Below are 22,280 nucleotides of genomic sequence, written 5' to 3' on the forward strand. Positions count from 1 at the left end.
GTATGGAGTCATTCGGGAACATGCAGAACAGGACAAATTGTTAGTGGTCCAATTACAGCAGGAAAATCATTTGATTTTAAGCTTCGTTTAAGAATTCCTGTTAGAAGATTCCTTCCATTAGAAGCTATTCGATTTATTCCAGCTTTTGCAGGAAACATTCAGCTTAAAGTAAAGTTCAGTAGCGACGCCTTACAATGCACATCTATATCTGTAAATGATATCATTGCTTTCAATCCAACTCTTAAAGTTGCATTTGCTTCAGATTCAAATCCACCGACAAATAAATTTGTTCCATGGAATGAACCATTCACTATGATAACGAAGTCAGTAGAAGCTAGTGGAACAGTTACTATTACAACTGTAACCCAGCAACTATTTCGAACAAAGATGGATTTTAATGAATGTTTCATTCATCCAAAGTCATTCTCTTTAGACCCTAACATTTATACAGAACTTGTAGAACATTATACAAACGAGGCTTTATGTTTTCCTGTTAAAGTTATGGATTGGATTCCTATGGACGGTTCATTCTCAAAGAATACAGATAGTTCAAGTGCAACATTTACAGCAGCTTATACGCCTATTAATGTTAAAAGTATTTGGGCACTATTTAGAAAGAAAGACAACTATTATGTTAATTTTGAGAACCCTAAGTTTAAATATTTTCAGCTTTCCATGGGAGCTTATGGAAATATGCCTGCAGAACCTGAAAAATCATATGGACCTGTATTTTATGAAATGGTTGCGAACGCTTGCAATACAAACAATGATATGATAGGATTTAATGAAGATGTTATGAGGTCATTGGTGGATGATGGTAGTGTGGAACATAAATGGGATAGCTATGACAACACACATTTCTTATGTGGTTTTCCAACAGAAGTGGACTTTTGCTTCCAGCAAGGTCAACCATCTACTGCTCCAATAACATACAAATTGTCTGTTAAAGGACCTATTGAACTAGCAACTGAAAACGTACCAAAGCCACTTATTGGATTTATGAGGGATTGTTGCTTTGCAATACAAGTAAGACAGTCAGGCATACCAATAATAAGACTTGACGACTATAACTTAGCAACTGACGACGGTGAGGAATAAAGGATGAACGTTTATTTTTAAAGCTTATAAATGAGTTCTTCATCAAGCTCTCGTGAACCTTCACCATCTATGAAACAAACTTTACCAAACGATTATGGAGCACCTATTGAATATTTCTTACGAGCTGCACAATGGCAAAGAGCAGTCTCACCAAGGTTAGGTGTTCCACCAGCTCCTGTCAAAAATAGCATTTGGTCAAGTCCTTATATAAAATATGGTCTCCCACTAGGTTTGCTAGCTACAGCAGGAGCAGTTATGATGTTGAAAAGAAATAAAGCAAATGTTGTAAATAATACTGAAGTAGCTGAAGTTAAACAAACTCCAACACCTTCGCCAAAACCAACGCCTTCACAAACAACACCTTCAATGACTCCTGAACCTATGGAAGTACAAACTCCTGTTCAAAAGTCAACTCCTAAACCGACTCCAACATTTAAACCAGAACCTACTCCTCAAATAAATCGTAAAACTCCTGCGTTTCCTTACTGAAAAAATAACGTTATTTTTATTTAATATTAAAATTTTTATTTGATTGAAATGACAAATAAAGTCACTGAAGCAATGAAACAAAAGTTTTTGGTAGAATACATTAAATCAGGAACTATTCCAGAAGGTTTTTACATTCATACTATGAAGGATGGTAGAGTTCAGTTTAGAAAGATAAAGCAACCATTAGATAAAGAAGGAATTTTGAGAAAGATTAAACTTCATGAGGACAACATTGCTGAACTTAAGAAGAAGTTAGAAGAGTTGGAGAAAGGAAGAGAGTTATAAAGCAATGAATTCAACAGGGTGAAAAAACAGGTGAGAAAACAGGTGAGATCTCACCTCTTCACCTAAATTTATTTTTGTGCTATGTTTTCATACGTGTGAGGGTGGTGATATCATTAATTTTTATATAAATGTGGGAACAAAAATAAATCATATCTACTCAACAGGAATGAGACCCTTACTGACTATGTATTCGTTTAATGCTTGATGAAAACAATGGTACATATTATCGTATGGGTATACACAGCGTCTGTTTCCATCGTCGTCGTATATGTAGAGCTCAAATCCAGTCCAACCTTCTTTTGTACAATATGTAGCTTTATTTAAGTATGCATTTATGTAGATAAGGCAATTTTCTTCATCGCTCCAGAAATAATTTTTGTTCTTTGTTGAAATAGTTTTCGTTCCTCTGCGACCATAAGGAATGTATGCAATGAACTTTGCGTCATAAGGGATTGTAATATATTCAGGGTTTCTTTCATCGTCAATGGGTCTGTCTTTGTTAAAATGCATGTTTCTCAGTTTTACTTGAGTTTTGAATAGTTCACGGAAACGTTCTGGGAAAGAGTCATAGTAAATGTAGTCGGACATGTCTTTGTAATGAAATAAAAAATTAAAAAAAATAAAAATAAGGTTATTTTTTATTTAGTGAGGACGGTAGTGAATTCGTTAGTGAAGTCGTTTATGTGTCAGATGGTTTTGTAAATATTTAAGGTTAAGTTGGTGTTATGGTTGTGTTGTAAAATATACGTTACTGGTTTCGTAAAGTGTCAAATTCACATATGATGAGTAAGAAGGCGCGCAGTGCCTCCGTACCCATCATAGGGATACTAACTTACCAGGAGTTGGAACCAGATGGTCATTCCAAGAAGCAGAAGCTCAAAACGCTTGGGGTGATGAAAGATATGAAAAACTCATACCAGGAGTTGGAACCAGATGGTCATTCCAAGAAGCAGAAGCTCAAAACGCTTGGGGTGATGAAAGATATGAAAAACTCATACCAGGAGTTGGAACCAGATGGTCATTCCAAGAAGCAGAAGCTCAAAACGCTTGGGGTGATGAAAGATATGAAAAACTCATACCAGGAGTTGGAACCAGATGGTCATTCCAAGAAGCAGAAGCTCAAAACGCTTGGGGTGATGAAAGATATGAAAAACTCATACCAGGAGTTGGAACCAGATGGTCATTCCAAGAAGCAGAAGCTCAAAACGCTTGGGGTGATGAAAGATATGAAAAACTCATACCAGGAGTTGGAACCAGATGGTCATTCCAAGAAGCAGAAGCTCAAAACGCTTGGGGTGATGAAAGATATGAAAAACTCATACCAGGAGTTGGAACCAGATGGTCATTCCAAGAAGAAGAAGCTCAAATGTAAATGAGCTTGATTTAAGGGTGCCCTCGTATGTACGTTTATTTGAGAGGAGGAGGATTACCCTCTCAATTTTGAGGGATTCGTTAGTTTATTTTCTCGATGAATATGCAATAAAATTTGATTTTTACCTTATCAATATACTTCATATAATATACACATGTTCATGTAAAAACTTTTTTCCAAAATCCTCAGGAATTAAGGGATTTTTGAATTTTAAGAATTTTTTTCGAATTTTTTCGAAAAAAAAATATTTTCAGAACAGCCTTAACGGCTAAGATTTAGGAACAATGTTAAGTATCAAAAAGAAAGGAGGTCTGATATAGACAACATATATCGTTGAAGGTTGAAAAAATCTCTAATATTTGAGCCCAAAATTTCAAATTTTAATTTTTTGAAAAAAGAGGCCACCCGTATGTACGTTTATTTGAGAGGAAGAGGATTATATTTTTGAAAGGGTGAAACATTATGAATATGTTAATTATATAATAATATGTATTATTATAAAAAGAAAAAATAAAGCACGTTAAAATTTTTCTTTCTTGATTTTTTACAAAATCTACTTAGAATTATGCAAAATATGACTAAATAATTATAAATTTCAAGTTAAATTTTAATTTTGATAAATAATTTAAAATTCAAAATATCAAGTTCAGTTCGACTATGTATTTAGTAATTCCTCAATAAAGTGCCAAAACCCTATTAAATATATGAACATTTTCAACATTTTAATGTTTTTATTTAAAAATTTGTTGGAATATGAGCTTCAAACAATTATTATGTAAATAAAAATAATTAAATATATGTATTTATTCGTATTACAACCGTAGTAAGTCGATTCTTCCTTTCTTCTACTGAGATTTGAATTTGATTTCGAATTGTAAAGAGATTCAAAGGGAAAATACTAGCGGATAAAAACTACCTCCATGAAAGGGTCATAATGGAGTCAAGTTGTATTTTTTGATATTTTTTGCTTTTCGAGCCTAAATAGGTAGCCAAGAAATTGCCTTAAAAATAAGGTTCTAAATTCTGAAGTTTACATGATCCTCTCGTGTGCACCCTTAATTTTTTATCAAGAAATTTCTAAAATTTCATCAAAAACAAAATAATGTTTCTTAATATTAGATATATCCCTATTTTCAAATCACAAACAATCTAAGCTTAGATTATTTTCATTTCAACAAATTAAATACTATCGGAGTTCTTTTCTCCACTATATTTCGCGTATTTACGTTTATGAACTCTTTGTGTGAACATATAAATAATAGTTTCGAGTTACCAATTTCAAGTAAACTGTTCAAAAAGAGGTAATATTCATATTGAGAAATGTTATCTTTTTTTAACTGAGCAAATATATGTTATGAATATTGGTAGCAAACTACGTTTAGAATAGAAAAAGAATATATATTCATCGGCGATTTAGTTACACAACTTATACAATTTCATTCCCCCCACATGTTTCACAGCTTACTCAGTATTCTTCATTACATCACATATTGATAGAATATGAAAAATATTTACTAAAAAAGTCGTTCCAAGGCTTTTAATGACTTATATATATGGACACAGTTTATCTTGACGCAAGAATTAGATGCAAACGAGCAAGAGACATGTGATGCAGAAAAGAAATGTGCAAACTAAGATCTTAAAACAATAATAAGTACTTAAGGCTTCACTTACGCCCATCTGACTTTTATTCAAATTTTTGACAACTGGCGTGAAACATCATTGAAAATTAACCTTAAATATCTGAATTGAAGGCTATGTCATAGGGGTGTAACCCGAATTGAAGGTTAAGTGCACCCTTAAAAAATTGGACTTCATAAAAATGCAATTTTAAATTTGTTGCGACTGTTAGTTATGTTTTCATAAAAATCTTTTGAAAAACGTATGAATTTTCATATCACAAGTCATTGAATGTCAACAAATCGTCGTCTAAGACAATATTACGGACTAGAAACATCAGAAACAAACAATGAAACAGATATTGATTCTCCCAACTTCAATTCTGATAAATATTTTGCCGAAAATACGAAAAATGAATCAATTCACAACATTATCGCAACTCAAAATCAAATCATCTCCGAGATTCGTACATATGAAAACGAGCTTCAAACTATTGTTTATGGCAACTATCAGAAGTTTTTACATGCAAATGATGCAGTTAGTGAATTTAAAGAACAAATTGTAGATTTACGTGCACAAGTTGATCACCTCAAGGAGCATTTTACGGAAATGCAAAAGAAAAACAATGAAATTGAAACCAAATACGGTAAAACGAAAGAAGAAGTTGTTAGTTTAACCGGCATTTCTAGACTTCTCGAAAGAGTTAAGTTCATAATGAATCTACCCAAAGAACTTAAAAACTGTTTAAAAACAGGAAATTACAAGAAGGCTGTTAATATTTGGCTAAAAGTCGAAAAAATTCTAACAAATAACAGTAACATTCCATCATTCCAGGGTATTCATTCCACATGTACAGAAATTATGGAAAAGATAAAATCCGAAATTTCTAGCCATATGGTAAATACAGATATTTCGGTTTCTGAATCAATTGAATATGCAATTCTTCAAGTACGTCTCGGATATTCATTACAACTTATTTGTTCTTCACTTGCTTTCCATGAATACCTTATTATTGACAACAGACTCGAAGATGATTCTAAACCTGCCGGCCCAATTGAATTACTTGAACAAGTCGACCAACTTGCGATTCACAATGCAACAGAATTTGTTTCCCTATTCAAAGAAAAGCTTATTCCACTGGAAAACGAGAATTCAGAAAAAATAAGCAAGGTTTTATCAGATTTTACATCAAACACATTCGAGAGAGTTTGCAAATTCGTTAGTAGTGGCGTTAATCTTACAAATCTCTCAGTAGATGACTTCTTTCCTATACTTAAACAAGTTTGATACTTTATTAACTCCGATTGCAACTTCAAAACAGCTTTCTGATTACACACATAATGTTATTGTAAAATATATCGAGGGGGTAACAGAGAAAATCTATCAAACAACCGTAGAATTCTTAAATACAAATATTAAGTCAAATGCAGATGATTTGTCTAAATCTGTAACAGAACCGATACTAAATCTGATTTCACAGTTTGCACCATACTCAGCAAATTACGGCGAATGCGTAATGACTCTTGCAATACAAATTCAATTATCTCTTATCAAATTATTCGAAGTATTCAGGTCTACGCCTGGTGATGATGTACTTGCTCTCTCTAAGGTAGCTCAAAGGCTTTCTGAAGGTGAAATTAAGGGAATTTATTCAAGAATTTCTGATATCGAGCAAGGTATTCCATCTTTATCAGATGAATTAACTGTTGCAGCCAAAAGAACATCTGAGCAATGTCTTCTTGCTTTTATCACAGCTGCAAGGCAACAAATTGACTTGCAGCTCATTAAAGACATGTCGGATTACAATTCCTACCCGGAGGAAGAACCGATCTCCCCATCTCAGGCAGCCATCAACCTAATGACTACTCTCAAAGATTACAGCCAGAGAGTTGCAGCTCTTTTCAATCCTGCCGATTATGCTGGCACTTCTTCTCCAAGAAAAACTGTTGTTTCTTCATCGAATGTAGCCACATTTAATGGTGTTCGTGATGCTAGTGATATTTCGCAGATGTTCCATCAAGCAACATTCGGCAGATTATTCCTGAATCCGAAGATTTCTATGGACCCAGCCGAAATTATCTTTTCATTGATTATTTATTCAGTGAAATCATTCCTTGAGTTTGTCAGGAACATGACATACTCAAAGTATGGTTTTCACCAAGTCCAAGTTGACTGTTTCTGCCTATCAAACATATTCCAGTTCGTCGATAAAGTTGGATTTGAACGAATCGACTCAGAACGAACTGGAATTGTCACATTTGTTCTTGAAGAAGCTGCATATTCAGCAGGAGACAGGACATATGATAGAGATCCCCTTCAGTTGACAGCTCTTCACTCTATTTGGGATGTTTATATGGAAAAGCATCAATAAAAAATTATTAATAATGAAAAAAAAACGATTATTTAAAAAAATGCACTCACAGTCGTATAACAATTGTCACAAATTTGAATAAAAGTCAGATGGGTGTAAGTGCAGCCTTAAGAGTCATTTACAGGTTTCTGAAATGCTCTCAAAAATCGGTATTCATGGGTGAAGAAGAAATCCCAATTGTCTAAGGTAAAAAAGTTAAGAGTTCACTTACATTCATATGATATGGACTTCAATTCAGATGCTTAAGGTTAATTTTGTAATTGACGCATGAAATTTTGTTCTTATAAACTTGAAACAATCGATTGAGCCGCAATAACAGCATATTTCGAGTATATTTAATGATTTTTCAACACATGGAATGAAATCAAAATTGATTGCTTTTAATGGAGAAAATTCATCTTGTCCTGTGAATGAAATAAATAGATTCACGTCTTCATCAATAATTGATTCCAATAAGCTAGTGTAATTGGATGAAATATCATTAAGAAAAGATTCTTTGAGCAGTTTTTTCTTTAGGATCAAATAAGATAGCCTATACCGATTGTTCTATTTTTCTGCATTTGAAATTATTTCCTTGAAGTGGTCCCTGAAATATTTTTTCGAGTTATACAATAATTTAATTTTAATTTCATCACAAAAAGCATTGATTTCGTCTTCATTTGTTATATGAAACATATACAACTTAGTTGTAATATCATTATAATCTTTGAAACAATCAACAAAATCGTCATAATGGAGAATATTGATTAAAATGATATTGATTGGTTTACAATAAAAGAAAATTTAGCGAATTTCCTCAGACTTTTCAGAGGATTGAGTGACAACTCAATCCTCTGAAAAGTCTGAGTAATTCTTAGTCTCTACACTATTTCAATAAAAGCTCCATTTTTAAACAGTTTTTTAAAAATCGAGCATTGAAAAGTGTGAGGAGACTTTCAAATTAAAAAAAGTCGGAATTTTTTCATTCAATTTTATCGGGGCTCAAAAGCAACAATAATGATTCTTTCACCTACAGCCGCAACAACATCATATTCACCTAATGCGTAGAAAATCGCAATATGAAAATCAATATTTTGATAATTATTATTTTATTCAATATCTTTGGGAATTATCTCTTAAAAAAGAAAGGAAAAATTGAATAGTTTTGAATACAAACAAGAAAGCGTTTATAATGTTGAATAAATGAGAAAATAATATTTCGGGATTTAACCCAACAAATTATTTAACCAAGAATCCAAATCTTCTTGCTTTTTAGCTTCTTGTTTTTCTGTTGCTGGCTTCGTATTGTTTTCTTGTAATTTTGGAGTATTGATTTCAAAGTTCAGAGGAATATCAATGATATTTTGCTGTGGCTCCTTAGCTTTAGTTTCGGTTTGGGGAGTTTCATTCTTATTATTTACTGTTGGAAAATATAAAATTTGAACTTCTTTCTTTGGCAAAGGCTGTAATTCCAAAGACATTAGTTTTTCTTGAGGAACTTGTCTTAATATACGAGTTATTTCATCAACTTGTTGACTTGTAAAATGGAAATTCTGATAATTTTCTCTTGACATTTTTGAATTTTTCTTATTTGACTAAAAGTCACTTTTTATATCCAAGTTGTCACTTTTTATATTTTTTTTCTAATTTTTTTTTATCAAAATTTATGGCATCTGATATTTCTTCAGTTACTAATGAGATGATGCATACTATTCAAGCAGCCAACAAGGCTTTTGAGTTTGTATGGTCGAGCATTGCAAATACAGCAAAAGAAATAAACGCTCCAAATGTTCTAGAATACGCTTCACGTAAAACAATTTCATATAATCCGAACAATCCAGATATATTTCAAACTGAACCTGAATTAAAGCCAGGAACTCAAATTATATGCGATATTATGACTTCGAATTTACATGAAGTCAATAGTAATGCAAATAACTCTGCAAGCTGGATGATTCTCGGTCATTGTTATTTAATGATTAGTGATTACGCTAATGCATACTCCTCTTTTTCACATGTATTAAGAATTAACAACCAAATTCAAGATCCTTATTTCTGGTACAGTTTCGGATGTGTTTATCAGCATTTCAAATACTACGATGATGCTTTAAAGTTCTTCTTGAATGCAAAAGAAATAACAAAGAACCCAGCCTTAGCTCCAGATTATCATCTCAGATTAGCTTTTATCTACAGAGCAAAAAAGATGTTCCCGAACGCATATGCAGAACTTGATGCAGTACTGAATAATCCACCACCAAATCTTAAGCCTGACGATATTGTTTTCCAAAGAGCTTTTACACTATTATTAGAAGGCCAAACTGATCTTTCTCTACAAGAATTCAAGAGACTCGTCAAAAAATATCCAAATAATCTTAAAGTTTTACAGCAATATACTTGGATTTTATCTTTCAGAGACGATAAAGCTTCTTTGAACGAATTACAAGTCGTTATCAGTAGCCATCCAGAGTTTGATAAGGATCCACTCCTCAAATTCATTCTAGCCCGAATTGAACTCAATAATTCCAACATGGAGTCCGCCTACAAGAAATACTGCGACATTATTGTCGATTGGTGCGATTCCGCCCTCTTCTGGTGCGAACTCGGAGTACTTTACTGCAAGAATGAACAATATCAAGATGCAATTGTTGCTTTTCAGAGGGCAATATACCAAAAAGCTCAAATCCCTGAGGCTTGGCTCAACTTTGGCCTCATCCTCGAGAAGCACCATGACTTAGATTCCGCAAAAAGACTCTATGAAACAGGAAAACAGACTTGTGAGAATTCCCAGAAGATCCAGGAGCGTTTGGACAAACTTATAAAGGGCCAACGCAACAATGTTAATGATGAACAGCCGGAAGAAATCAGAGATCCGAGATTTTTCCAACAAATTGGAGATATTCAAGAACTAGGTATTAATAGGACGCCGCCAAAGATACCTACATCATGCGTTACAGCTAATAAAGAATTGGCGAAACAGATAGAAACTCTATCAATGAATTACGAATCATTGTTTGAAGCATAAGTATTCATTTATTGGTGTAAATAAAGCTATATTTTATGTTTAAAAATTTTATATAAAATTAGGTTTCCTTTCTATCAAATTTATAAAATTAAAAATATTCAAATGGAAATATAGTCATTTTAAACTTAGAATGGGAATTCTCTTCCAGACCAGTAGTTATTCTTCCTTTATAATTTTGTGAAACGTTAGACCATTAGTATCTAATTTATATAAGACGTTTCATAAGTCGCTTTAAATCTACTTCTAGATTTCCAACGGAAAAAAAAGAAATTTAAGGGTGCACTTACGCCCCTATGACATGGCTTTCAATTCAGATGGTTAAGGTTGATTTTCAATTATGCTTCACGCCAGTTGTCAAAAATTTGAATTAAAGTTAGATGGGCGTAAGTGTGGCCTTAAAAGCTTATTGAGTGTCAAAATAAATTGTAAACATCACAAATTTTTATGCCTTCCAAAATTCTTTTTAATCCTTGTGCAATCGCATTAAAATCAGATGCTATTTCTATATTAAAGTTTTCATTTATTTTTAGGAAATCCGAAATTCCCTACGTTCCCAACTTCTGGAAAACGGTTTTTCACCCTTATGATCAGTTTCAGACACTTTGGGAATCTCCCAAACTTTGATATTTTGCATTATGATAGAGAAACGTGTCTAGTTTAACGCACAGTTGTTTTAAAGGCAAATGATGATATCACATGAAATTATCAAATTATCAAATTTTGAAGTACCAGTCCAAAGGGTTAATTAGATCCTACACAGATGTGCGATAGTGAAACATATGTGTTCTTGATTTGAGAAGTCCTACTGATAGAGGTATGAATCTCACAGCTTTGTGTGAGTGTGTCTGACACTTGTATAGAGTGGAATATGCGCCGACATATATTATATAATAACATGTAGTTGATAATTATGAAAAAATAGAATTTGATGCGAATGATATTGAAAGTTGTTTTGTAATTTGATATTTTTCTTATATGTGTTAATTAGTAAATGGCTTGTTTGTTGTGATCGTACTGTGAAAAATGAAAGGTATTTTAAATTAAAAAAATGAGATTTTGAGATATCTCTAGAATTAAGAATTTATTATGTATTTGACTTTTATATAACTATGTGTAAAGGATCTCGATGTGTATATGCTTTAAATAAAATTAAATAAAATGAGATAAAAAATTAAAATGGACAAGAAGATATATGGAAATGTAATTTGTATTGTATTGGTTGTTGCAAAATGATTTTAATACAGATTTAAGGATTTGGAATGGATTTGAAATTAAATGATTTTTATTCAAGGAATAATAAGATTTTGAACTGGTTTTTATTTTGAGAATGTAAACTCCTTCCATAGGATATGTATTAGAAAGATCAATTTTAAACTTTTTGAAAGAATTGTTTTTTTGTTGAGTGATTTTCTCTCATTTGATAATATTTTTAAGTTGGCGTATCTTACGCCCTTCCAAAAATATGTATTAGAAAGATCAATGTCAAACTTTTTGAAAGAATTGTTTTTTTGTTGAGTGATTTTCTCTCATTGATAATATATTTAAGTTGGCGTATCTTACGCCCTTCCAAATATTTCTTAAAAATTTAAATTTGTCTCATCTCCTACTCTTAATTTAAAAAAATTTCAAAATCCATAATAGTAAAAATTTCTTATTTTTATTTAAATCTGAAAAAAATAAATTTAAACAATTTCTCTACACATGACGGTTTCGGCGGTTTTCAGAATGGTTGACAACTGAATTCATCAGGATAATGTCGGTTGGGGTGCCCTTCTTGGCCTCCTGAGTACTCACCAAGATACCCCCAGCTCCCGCAAAACACCTCCCATAGGTGAGCATTAACTGATGAAGTTATTGACAACTTTATCTGATTTTTTTCTTTGTTTTTTTGTTAAGATTTCTTAACCAAAGACTCGAAAACAAAACTTCGCTTCAAGTTGCTGTCTTCCCAGTTACTCTGTCGCAATCTTTTGTCTGATTGCGTGCAAAGTTCTGCTCCTTTGAGACTTTGCCCGACAGATGCATCTGGGAGACAGCACCCAAGCAGCTTATCGCTTCAAGTTGCTGTCTTCCCAGTTACTCTGTCGCAATCTTTTGTCTGATTGCGTGCAAAGTTCTGCTCCATGAATTATCAAATATGTGCCATTTCAGGAGAGATAATAAGTTCATACCTCCTGGAATGGCGGATTGTTCAACAATCTTCTTCTGATTGCAGAACTTTCAACCGACAAGAAGTGCATATGCACATCTTTTAGGTTGCAATCTGTGATCCCAGGAGACATAACAAGCTCATGCCTCCTGGAATGGCGGATTGTTCAACAATCTTCTTCTGATTGCAGAACTTTCAACCGACAAGAGTGCACAATACACTCTTATCGGTCAAAGTTCCGCATTCAAGTTATGAATGGGGAACTTGATATCATTCTGGGAGACATGCAGTGACAATGTCTCCCGGAATGAGATACTGTGACCGACAAGAGTGCACAATACACTCCTGTCGGTCAAAGTTTCGCATTCAAGTTATGAATGGGGAACTTGATATCATTCTGGGAGACATGCAGTGACAATGTCTCCCGGAATGAGACACTGTGACCGACAAGAGTGCACAATACACTCTTGTCGGTCAAAGTTCCGCATTCAAGTTATGAATGGGGAACTTGATATCATTCCGGGAGACATGCAGTGACAATGTCTCCCGGAATGAGACACTGTGACCGACAAGAGTGCACAATACACTCTTGTCGGTCACAGTTCCGCATTCAAGTTATGAATGGGGAACTTGATATCATTCCGGGAGACATGCAGTGACAATGTCTCCCGGAATGAGACACTGTGACCGACAAGAGTGCACAATACACTTAATGTTTTCAAATTTTCAGATTTAAATTTAATCTTTATTTTCATCATCATTTATAGTCTTGTTCCTTTATACAGTTATAATAAATTATCGTCAGATTCTAATATTTAAGATTCTTACTACTCAATTCAATATAATTATGTTAGTCACTCATATTCAGGAGAATAATTTAAAAATCTATAGCTCATATTTTGATAGTTATATATTTAGATGATATATATTGCAATTCCGGTTTCAACACGATCAAATGCCAAACCAAGACAAAATATATATGAATTTTCAAAATATCGATTTACATTAGAATCTATATCTAATTTTATCAATACACAAGTAGTGAATGTTCAATACATCTTTGAGCAACGTGAATAGCACAATTTTATAGGATTATTAGTTGATTATATAAAATATAAGCCAAATCGAATCTGCTGTATAGTACTTTAGTTTATCATTGAATGTTAAATGTGTTCATATAAATATTTGAGTCAGATATCGCATTTTCTAATTTCAAAATTTATCTCATGAAGTTAGAATTTATTTGATCATACAACATCATGTTAGTCAAACTAGAGTTCAATGGCGATTCTAAAATGGAACAAATGCTTGTTTTATCAAAATGTTAAAATATTAATCTAAAAAACTTAATATCTAACCAAACCATTCTAGAATTATTATATACAGGTATAGGCAATCTAAATGCACATGGAATTCGGAAAATTAAAAAGAATATTTATGAGATTATTAAATCTTATGTAATTCAATGAAAAGTAGATAATATGAATATCTATAGGCTATATATCAACATATGAGTTTTTGGTTTGACCAATACTATACTAATGTGATCAAATTAATCTGATTTCTTAGATTTTCATTTGAAGCATTTGCAGTAGTAGGGGTACCTTTATATATTAACATATTAAAAATTGCGCTCCGATTCGCAGTTTCTTCATGATTTTGAGATTGCATTAGATTTCGCGATGCAGAAAAAAATCACTTTAGATTCCCGTCAAACTCTAAGTATAAGCATGTCTCTATATGTAGAAACTGTCTGCGCTATTTATTTCCCGGCTCAAAAAACCACGGTGTCTGTGTGAGGAAAATACCCATTTTAGGACCCTGGGTAGGGGTCATGAAAATTTTCCAAGAGTTGGAAATATAGGGTATTTTGTAACTCACGTATTTTCAAGCTCGCATTTGAAGGATAGCATACTTGCTGGTATTTATTTGATATAAAATTCATTGCATCTCGGAAAATCAAAGTTCGCCGTAGCGAATTGTTAAAATAAATTTATTGTGAACCAAAAAATTTAATTAATGGTTTGGTTTGCAATCGTATCATGATGCATTATTTCTCGCCTGATCCTTCGGTGTATATCAAAAGAAAAATTTTTATTTGAATAGAATAAGGATAAAATCATCGATAAATAGTCATTAAACTCTTGTGTTTTTGCTTACATCAATAATGAATTCAATTTGTTATATACTGCTGAATCAAAATTGTATTTTTGAAATTATGCCGTATTCGAAATAGTTGAAAAATCTACTCTATTTTATGATAATATTTAAAGCATAGACCAGACATTTCGGTTTTTAAAGTTTGATGCTCTCTAATTTGGTTTGGCATGAAAAATTATCAAAGATAATGAGACGGAAGTTAATTTTTTTTTCTTTTTTAATTTCATTACTAGTCAAATGTGTCAGTACTTCTTTTTTGAAGAGTATTTCTTGTCTTATTAGTTTGCAAATAGTTGTGATACTTTTTACGGGCTTATAAATAAGCCCGAAAAAGTATCAAGCAACTATTAAAATATATATACTCACTTTTTAATCATCGTCCCTCCTCTCAAAAAGTGACTAATATATTTTGAATATATTTGATGAAATTTCAATTAAAAAATGCATTTTATCTGAAATTTGTAAATAAACCAATGTCTTATAAGATAGTTTTGCAATGGTGCATATGCCTATAGATTTATATGCTTACCATATAAGGGAAAAAGTGCTCACTCGCGCTCGCTATCGTAAAGTGTTCGCGTTCGCTCGCGCTCGCATTGAGGGAAACACCAGTATTCCCCATTATTCGAGAAAAAATTTAAAGATGCCATTTTATCTATAAAAGAATATTACACAAAAAAAGGAGGTGATGTCATTACAGATACTGAGTTTCCTTTCAGCGAAGTTCCCCGATAAAAGCCATTTCCTTATTGAAGAAGATAAAATTCAATTGTATTTAGACATTTTGAACACAACAAACTACTACGCCATCAAATCCTACAAGGACCTGGTCGCAACACTCTCTGAATTACATCCAAAACTTTTTTTACAATTTTTTGAATTTTTTATTCCGAAAGATACAGAAGAAGTTATACCATCAGACATCAAATACATCAACAGTATACTCGAGTTACTGCCGCAAGACGACGAAAACGTCATGGAAGACCTTTGGACATTTTTCAAGTCAAAAACAGGAACTGACATCGATTTAAGCATCAACGATGGAGTTATTTATATACTTTCCCGTGCAATACAGCTCAATATGCAGCCAATTATCATAAGATACTTGAATGACCCTGAATATCACCAAAAAAACGTTTTAGCGTCACTTTTTTCCACATTAGCCATGCATATATCTGTTGCATATTCTGTTCTTAACTCTCTTTTGTTTGTTTTACCCGATGACTTTGATTTTGAAAATTTTATTCCTTTTCCACGCGTGCAAGTCAACATTTCGACTGCTAAAAGCGATTTATGTCGGGATATATTGATTTTCTTGAGTCATCTCCTTGAAAGAGCTCCTTTTCTCGCTCATACTTTTTTTATCAAAGACGGATTAGTCTTTAATGTCATTGATTTCATGTCGTATGCACAGTTCAGCATACAAGAAGCTGCTTGCGCGTTGATGTCGAGGTTAATTCAAGTTTCTGATCCTTCATTTTTCGAAAATCTCGATCAAATGAAGATAATCAGCGATTTGATTAATGTTTTGGATGAAAACAGACAAGATCTGACTGAATTCATACTTGTTTCTATTTCTATACTGTTTTTCAGGCTGCCAATTGAGTTATTAAGAGAAAATTTGGATGTTGACATTCTTTTGTCACTTTATGATGCTGATTTATCAGAGAAATCGTTATTGATACTTAAAGACATCCTAACTGCGCTTAATCCTTAAAATTATTTTGTTTTTTTGTTATAAAAAAAATACCCAGATTTTCCTTACTTTTACCACCCCTCTAAAGCTGGGGACACCGCCTATCGTTGGGAGTAGCTATTAAATAGAACCACCAAGGGTATTTTTCGAACTGACGGTGTAGTGGAAACATCCTACATAATGATTCATTATGCCAAGGTTTGATTCTCATTTAGCCAATTTTTTTCTTTTTTGGATCATGAATTTTTTTTTGGGTCACTATAAGATTTGTTTCATGTTCTAAATCTGCTGCATATGTAATCTATTTTTATTTACCTATTTTTTAAAAATCTATTGGATTGCCAAATTTGAATATATTTAAAATCATAAAACTCCAAAAAAACTATAAATATATGTTTTATGCATAGTGCCGATACTCAAATATCAGATTACTTAGATCTAGGGTTGTTAAAAATATCAAAAATTAGCGTTTTGAAGACACCATGGTGTCTTATAATTTTCCCTTCCTTATTGGCGTGTAGAAATCAATGCGCCAATAGATTGAAGAAGAAGAATTGTTTTTCTCTTAATGAACTTTAATCCTTTTGATATAAGAATATTAAAAACATTAATATAATTTCGATTTCGGAAATTAAATTTCCAAATTTTTTGTCGATTTCGGAAATAACAGGATCCCGCATCCAACACGCAACAACAAAACACAAAACACACTTTTTGGTTCTTTCATTGTTTTAATCGTAATTTATGTAATACATGATTTGGATAAATTTTACAAAAATAGAACCTATATTATATTCTTTTCAAAGATTCTTGCAAATCATCAAAAATAATTGTATTTTAAAAAACGATCAAATTATCCTTTCATTATTTTAAACTTAAATTAGTTTTTATGATTGACTAAAGCAATCATATTTATTCATCATTAAATAAACAAAAAAATAATATTTGAGAGTTATTTCAAAAAAAAACACATTGAATTTATTAATTTGTCTCAATTTCAGTATTATAAATTTTTATAATTTCAATATTTTGAAATACACTTTTTAATATTTCAATATTTATGATATTTCAATGTATTAAGTGGTCTCAAATTGAGCTTCTCAAATATAAGTTGGCCTATTCAAATAATAAAAATTAAATAATATTTAAAATAATAAATAAAAGTGATTGAGGTCATAGCAAAACGGCTGTTTCAGTCATTAATTCTTAAAAATAAAAAGGGTAAAAACTAAATACAATGGGTAAAATTCAATAGTGTCTGTGCTATCGTTCAATTTGAAGGTGTCTTTTGAAACCGCAAGACACATTGAATTTTTGAATAGTGTATTATGGTTTGACAGACACCAATGAAAAAAATAAAATGATATTTATTTTAAATATATAAGATCCTTATATAAAATATAAATATTTTATCGTTTTATTTTCTTGTTTTAGAAATGTTTTTTATTGAAAAATCAATAAAACTAACTCCAAAATAAAATTTTTGATTTAAAGACACTATGATGACACCAGGCAAATCTTCCAAGACACCTATCGTCGGGAATCTAACAACCCTACTTAGATCCATGAATAATATCCGAATTTTTTTTCTTAAAATTAAACTTCAAAACTTCTTGCAATCTTATTCTTCATCAATTGTAAATTTTTAAAACCATTTTTTTAAAATAATTTTGCGTAAATTTTATTCTCATGTTGTTTTAATCGAAAATTGATACATTTTCAAAAAAATAATATTGACTTATGAAATTCATTTTTAAGGTGAAATAGTATTGTTTTTATTAAAGTATATGAATAATATATAAAAAATTAATGAATAATATAAGCAGATTTTTAGTTTACAAAACAAATATGAGCAATGCAATTTCAAACTTTTGCTGGCAATTTCGATATTGCTCAAGTTTGTAGTATTTGTGATACCTATAACATCGGCTTAATCAAAATTCGATTTTTCTTATGAGTTATTGAGAAAATTTGATTGCAATGAGAAGGATTTCGACGTTTTTGATAAACTAAGAGCTGAGCTTTAGGGGTTCAGTTCATTTATGGCTGTAGTTTGATGCGTAGATCTCTTTTTTATTGTAAATTCTTTCAGCATGGAGATCGAGAATGAATCTTTTGAGAACTTTATGAGTTTTTACACCCGTAAAGAGGTCCTTCGAGGAAAGATAGTCCAGACTACATGAAGATGTGGGTTAACCAAAAAAATCCGATGGTTTCCCCATATTCATGTAGATCTTCGAAAAAATGAGCACCAAAAAAGCCAAAAAAATAGGCTTTTTATTGGATTTGTACACTAGATCAATAATCTATTTAGGATCTGACACTCTTTTTAGCCAGAGATATGAGGTCCTTTCTAGGAAAACGATCTATTCATCCATAAAAAAAATGAATTATCGTTTTCCCCAGAAATTACATGGGGAGTGGTAAAAGTAAGGAAAATCTGGGTATATTTATAAAATATCTTCAAAATTGATTGTAGGAAAAGCATCAATTTCAGATAATCGTAGCCTTTCTTATAGTCAATATACATTGTAACATGGGTGATTTCACCCAGCAATAAGGGGCTCAGCTTTTGAGAGTTTTACATGGCATTTGACGACAAATGCCATGTAATTTATTCTCAGTGTATTGAATGTTTTGCGGACAAGTCATATAAAAATGTAATCGGAAATAAATGAATATTCATAATTATCATTATGTGGATTCCATAAATTTACCACTTTACAAATTTTAATGAGTCAGGGAATTGTTCTGAACTACGAATATATTGGCTCACATATCAAAGATTATATTGAAGCGGATAATCTCTTTAGCACATTCGAAGTAGAAGATATCGAATCAATCATGAAATTCGCGAATTTAACACCTGACGAGTTCAATTCTCTTCTTGCGCAATCTCATTCTGTCATTTCAGCACGTGAATTGTATGCCTGCACTCGAAATGCAAATGTTTCAATAAACAACCTACAAGATGCCGTTTCAACACTTAAATCAGTTCAAAAGTACATGAAGATGCGAGTTTTCGAAGGAATTATTGTCTTTTTAGAACAATTGCAAAAGGATCAATCCATTACAGCACATAAAATCGAAAAACTTCAAGCAGATTTAATTCGGATCCAAAAAGAAAAAGAAAACGTTGAGAAAGAGATGCAAACTCTTCACTCTCAACTCAAAGCGAAAGAAGGATACGATTTACCAAAAGAATTTCTTTCGAAAATTTCGAAACTTAAAAATTCTGAAGATTTCAATCAAATCTACAAATTCTTTGAAGAAATTTCAGAAAAAGGAAATCAAAAAATGATGCAAAAAGCATGTGAAGAAGAACTTTGGAAAAAACAAAATGATGACTTTTGTGGTACAAATGTACTTCATTATGCATCTTTAGAAGGAAATCTGAGACTTGTTAAATCTCTCATTGAATGTGGCTGTGACAAAGATTTCAACAGTAAAAATGGTGGTACAGCTCTATTCTGGGCATCAATTTATGGTTATCTTGAAATTATTCAATATCTTATCTCAGTTGGAGCTAATAAAGAAGCAAAGGGTAGTAAAGGATTTACTCCACTCATTCTTGCATCAATAGGTGGTAAACTTGACGTTGTTAAATATCTTATCTCAGTTGGAGCTAATAAAGAAGCAAAGGATAATTCTGGATCTACTCCACTCATTAAAGCATCAGCTAATGGTCAACTTGACGTTGTTAAATATCTTATCTCAGTTGGAGCTAATAAAGAAGCAAAGGATAATTCTGGAGATACTCCACTCATTTTTGCATCATGTTATGGTCATTTTGAAGTTGTTAAATATCTTATCTCAGTTGGAGCTAATAAAGAAGCAAAGAATAATGAAGGAAAAACAGCACTTGATTGTTCGAAAGGAGCAGTAAGAGAATATTTATTATCAATTGCAAGAAAATAATTTGTTGATGTATTTGGTTATTATCTCTCAATCATTGTTACAAAAGATAAAGTTAATATTTTTTCCCTATATATAATATAAGTATTTGTTTCCTTAAAACTGGAGCATACTGAGACTGTAAATTTCTTTATTTTATAGGTGGTTGAGCTGAATCATAGTTGCTCAATTTGAATCATAGCGTGCTCTCAATTTTGTTTGAATCTTTGAAATTTTTATATGTGCTATAATATTTCCTAAATTATTTTCACATCGAATTTTTTATTTTGTAAAAAAAATTGAATTGTGGTAAAAAAGAGTAGTGGCAATTGCTTTTTTTTTTGAAAAAACTTTTAGAAACTATATGAGTGGAGTAGATCCATTAAAGAAAAAAAAAAAAAAAAAAAAAAAAGGGAGTGGGGCCTCCAGGCACTTCGTGCCCTCTAGCCCCGAAGATGTTAGTATAAAATGAAGTTTATATAAAATGAGGTTTTTTTTGGGTATAGGGGGCTTCCCAGGGGCTGCGCCCCTTCTAGCCCATAAAATTTTTGAGAGTCGTTGCTGTTGACTTTTTTTGTAGAGGACTCAAAATAGTACAACTTTGTCCGGACAAGTAAGGGTCTATCGTCGCTACAGGAAAAGTTACGGGCGTTCCAAGGAAGTATACTTTGAGAAGCCTTTTCTCCATTTTAAAACAAGATAGGACGGTTATTTTACAAAACTGACAAGACTTTGACCGAGTAGTTTTCATGTTTTGTCACTTTTCTGTCACTTTTCAGGAAAAAACATTTTTATTATATATATAAAATGAATTTTACAAAACCACCGTTACCGTTCTTTGGAAATAAGAGTAGATGTAAAGATATTCTATTGAGAGAACTTAAGAAACTACCGAATGGTCTAACATTTGTAGATTTGTTCGGTGGAAGTTTCTATATATCCCATATGTGCCATACAATATTTCCTGACTCAAAGATTATATGCAATGACTTCGACAACTATATGAACCGTCTCAAACATATACCAGACACAAACAAAATATTGAGTGAGTTGAAAGAAAAGATACCTATAGGTAAGATGGAAAGTATACCATTAGATAAGAAAAATATTGTAAGAGAGGTTTTGAAAAAAGCAGAATATATTGACTGGGATAGTATATCTGCTAGACTTTTATATAGTGGTTCTATAAGAGTTCATGACATTGAAACACTTATGTCAAAAGTTTTATATCTTAACTATACAAAGGTTTTCAAAAAGAACATAGAAAAATATACTGAGGGTATAGAGTTTGTGAGATGTCATTGGACAGAGTTGTATGAAAAATATAAAGACAAGGAAAATGTTTTCTTTATAGTAGACCCACCGTTCTATAACACATGGGATTTTCAATACCAAGTAGACTGGACTTTGAGAGACTCTTTAGAAACTTTAGACGTTTTACATAACCATCCATGCTTTTACTTTACATCCGATAAAAGTGGTTTGGAAACCGTTATGAGATGGTTAGAGGACATACATGACTATGAGTTTAGATATGACAAGATAGAATATGAGAGAGGTCCTATAAACCGGAGAAAGTGTCATAACAAAGAAATTTTATTGGTAAGTAAATGTGGTTTGAAATAGGACTACTTGTTTTAGGTTTTTTCCATTGTGTCATTTACTTATTTGACATGGCAGAAAGATATAGAGAATATGAAGATGAACCAATGCCAGCAAATGTTCAGCATATGTACTCGTAAGAGATATTTTTATCTAATATTAAATGGACGCACAGAACTTAGCGAATGCACAGCAACCTGGACAACCAAACCCAGAGAATATTCCAAATGAAGTTAGAATACAAACTGCAATGGCAAACTATGGTCAAGTGCCAACAGATGTACAAATGCAAACTGCCATGTCAAATGACGCTGCGTTAGGTTTGCCACCATGGTATGCAAATATGAGATGGAAAGAGTTTTATACAAACCCTGAAGTGGGATATAAACAACTCTATGCAGATGACGCGAACACAGGAGTTGACCCGGAATATGTTTTCTACCAGAGGAGAAATAGAATGTATGAGCTCCAGTTAAAGAATGCAATGGAACTCAGAAGGAAACGTAAGAGACTAGGCGGACATTAGATTTTTACATATAGTAA

The 22,280-nt window shown here is 32.1% G+C and overlaps 10 protein-coding genes and 1 pseudogene across 11 annotated transcripts, besides 5 other annotated features; 9 read left to right on the forward strand and 2 right to left on the reverse strand.

Moving 5' to 3' along the window:
- Positions 1-2,705: part of a mobile genetic element that runs on past the window's edge.
- On the forward strand, positions 313-1,098 carry TVAGG3_0915140 (uncharacterized protein; the record flags this gene model as incomplete). Its single annotated transcript, XM_051251970.1, has 1 exon — positions 313-1,098. One exon carries the CDS (start codon positions 313-315, stop codon positions 1,096-1,098), a length of 786 nt encoding a protein of 261 aa, XP_051077544.1.
- TVAGG3_0915150 (kinase C-related family) lies at positions 1,357-1,587 on the forward strand (the record flags this gene model as incomplete). Its single annotated transcript, XM_001296952.2, has 1 exon — positions 1,357-1,587. The coding sequence occupies one exon, from the start codon at positions 1,357-1,359 to the stop codon at positions 1,585-1,587; it is 231 nt and encodes a 76-aa protein (XP_001296953.2).
- On the forward strand, positions 1,636-1,872 carry TVAGG3_0915160 (uncharacterized protein; the record flags this gene model as incomplete). The annotated part of the gene is made up of 1 exon (XM_001283088.2): positions 1,636-1,872. One exon carries the CDS (start codon positions 1,636-1,638, stop codon positions 1,870-1,872), a length of 237 nt encoding a protein of 78 aa, XP_001283089.2.
- Positions 2,026-2,460, reverse strand: TVAGG3_0915170 (uncharacterized protein; the record flags this gene model as incomplete). The annotated part of the gene is made up of 1 exon (XM_001296950.2): positions 2,026-2,460. One exon carries the CDS (start codon positions 2,458-2,460, stop codon positions 2,026-2,028), a length of 435 nt encoding a protein of 144 aa, XP_001296951.2.
- Positions 2,706-3,259: 554 nt separating the features above from the next.
- Positions 3,260-4,299: a mobile genetic element.
- Positions 4,300-4,906: 607 nt separating this feature from the next.
- Positions 4,907-5,018: a mobile genetic element.
- A 137-nt stretch (positions 5,019-5,155) lies between these two features.
- On the forward strand, positions 5,156-8,077 carry TVAGG3_0915200 (annotated as a pseudogene). Its single transcript has one exon — positions 5,156-7,235. A coding segment is annotated over exon 1 (2,080 nt).
- Positions 8,078-8,140: 63 nt separating this feature from the next.
- TVAGG3_0915210 (uncharacterized protein) lies at positions 8,141-8,801 on the reverse strand (the record flags this gene model as incomplete). Its single annotated transcript, XM_001298411.2, has 1 exon — positions 8,441-8,788. The coding sequence occupies one exon, from the start codon at positions 8,786-8,788 to the stop codon at positions 8,441-8,443; it is 348 nt and encodes a 115-aa protein (XP_001298412.1).
- A 72-nt stretch (positions 8,802-8,873) lies between these two features.
- TVAGG3_0915220 (cellular component assembly) lies at positions 8,874-10,252 on the forward strand (the record flags this gene model as incomplete). The annotated part of the gene is made up of 1 exon (XM_051251971.1): positions 8,881-10,236. The coding sequence occupies one exon, from the start codon at positions 8,881-8,883 to the stop codon at positions 10,234-10,236; it is 1,356 nt and encodes a 451-aa protein (XP_051077545.1).
- Positions 10,253-10,508: 256 nt separating this feature from the next.
- Positions 10,509-10,635: a mobile genetic element.
- Positions 10,636-13,800: 3,165 nt separating this feature from the next.
- On the forward strand, positions 13,801-16,531 carry TVAGG3_0915240 (armadillo (ARM) repeat-containing protein family; the record flags this gene model as incomplete). The annotated part of the gene is made up of 1 exon (XM_001315277.2): positions 15,522-16,262. The coding sequence occupies one exon, from the start codon at positions 15,522-15,524 to the stop codon at positions 16,260-16,262; it is 741 nt and encodes a 246-aa protein (XP_001315312.1).
- Positions 16,532-18,947: 2,416 nt separating this feature from the next.
- On the forward strand, positions 18,948-20,455 carry TVAGG3_0915250 (protein ubiquitination; the record flags this gene model as incomplete). Its single annotated transcript, XM_001296332.2, has 1 exon — positions 19,086-20,159. One exon carries the CDS (start codon positions 19,086-19,088, stop codon positions 20,157-20,159), a length of 1,074 nt encoding a protein of 357 aa, XP_001296333.1.
- A 64-nt stretch (positions 20,456-20,519) lies between these two features.
- Positions 20,520-22,280: part of a mobile genetic element that runs on past the window's edge.
- Positions 20,943-21,761, forward strand: TVAGG3_0915270 (phage tail repeat-like family; the record flags this gene model as incomplete). Its single annotated transcript, XM_051251972.1, has 1 exon — positions 20,943-21,761. The coding sequence occupies one exon, from the start codon at positions 20,943-20,945 to the stop codon at positions 21,759-21,761; it is 819 nt and encodes a 272-aa protein (XP_051077546.1).
- Positions 21,901-22,263, forward strand: TVAGG3_0915280 (uncharacterized protein; the record flags this gene model as incomplete). Its single annotated transcript, XM_001296331.1, has 1 exon — positions 21,901-22,263. The coding sequence occupies one exon, from the start codon at positions 21,901-21,903 to the stop codon at positions 22,261-22,263; it is 363 nt and encodes a 120-aa protein (XP_001296332.1).

This window comes from Trichomonas vaginalis, chromosome I, assembly GCF_026262505.1.
Source record: "Trichomonas vaginalis G3 chromosome I, whole genome shotgun sequence".
Classification (NCBI taxonomy): Eukaryota; Parabasalia; order Trichomonadida; family Trichomonadidae; genus Trichomonas; species Trichomonas vaginalis.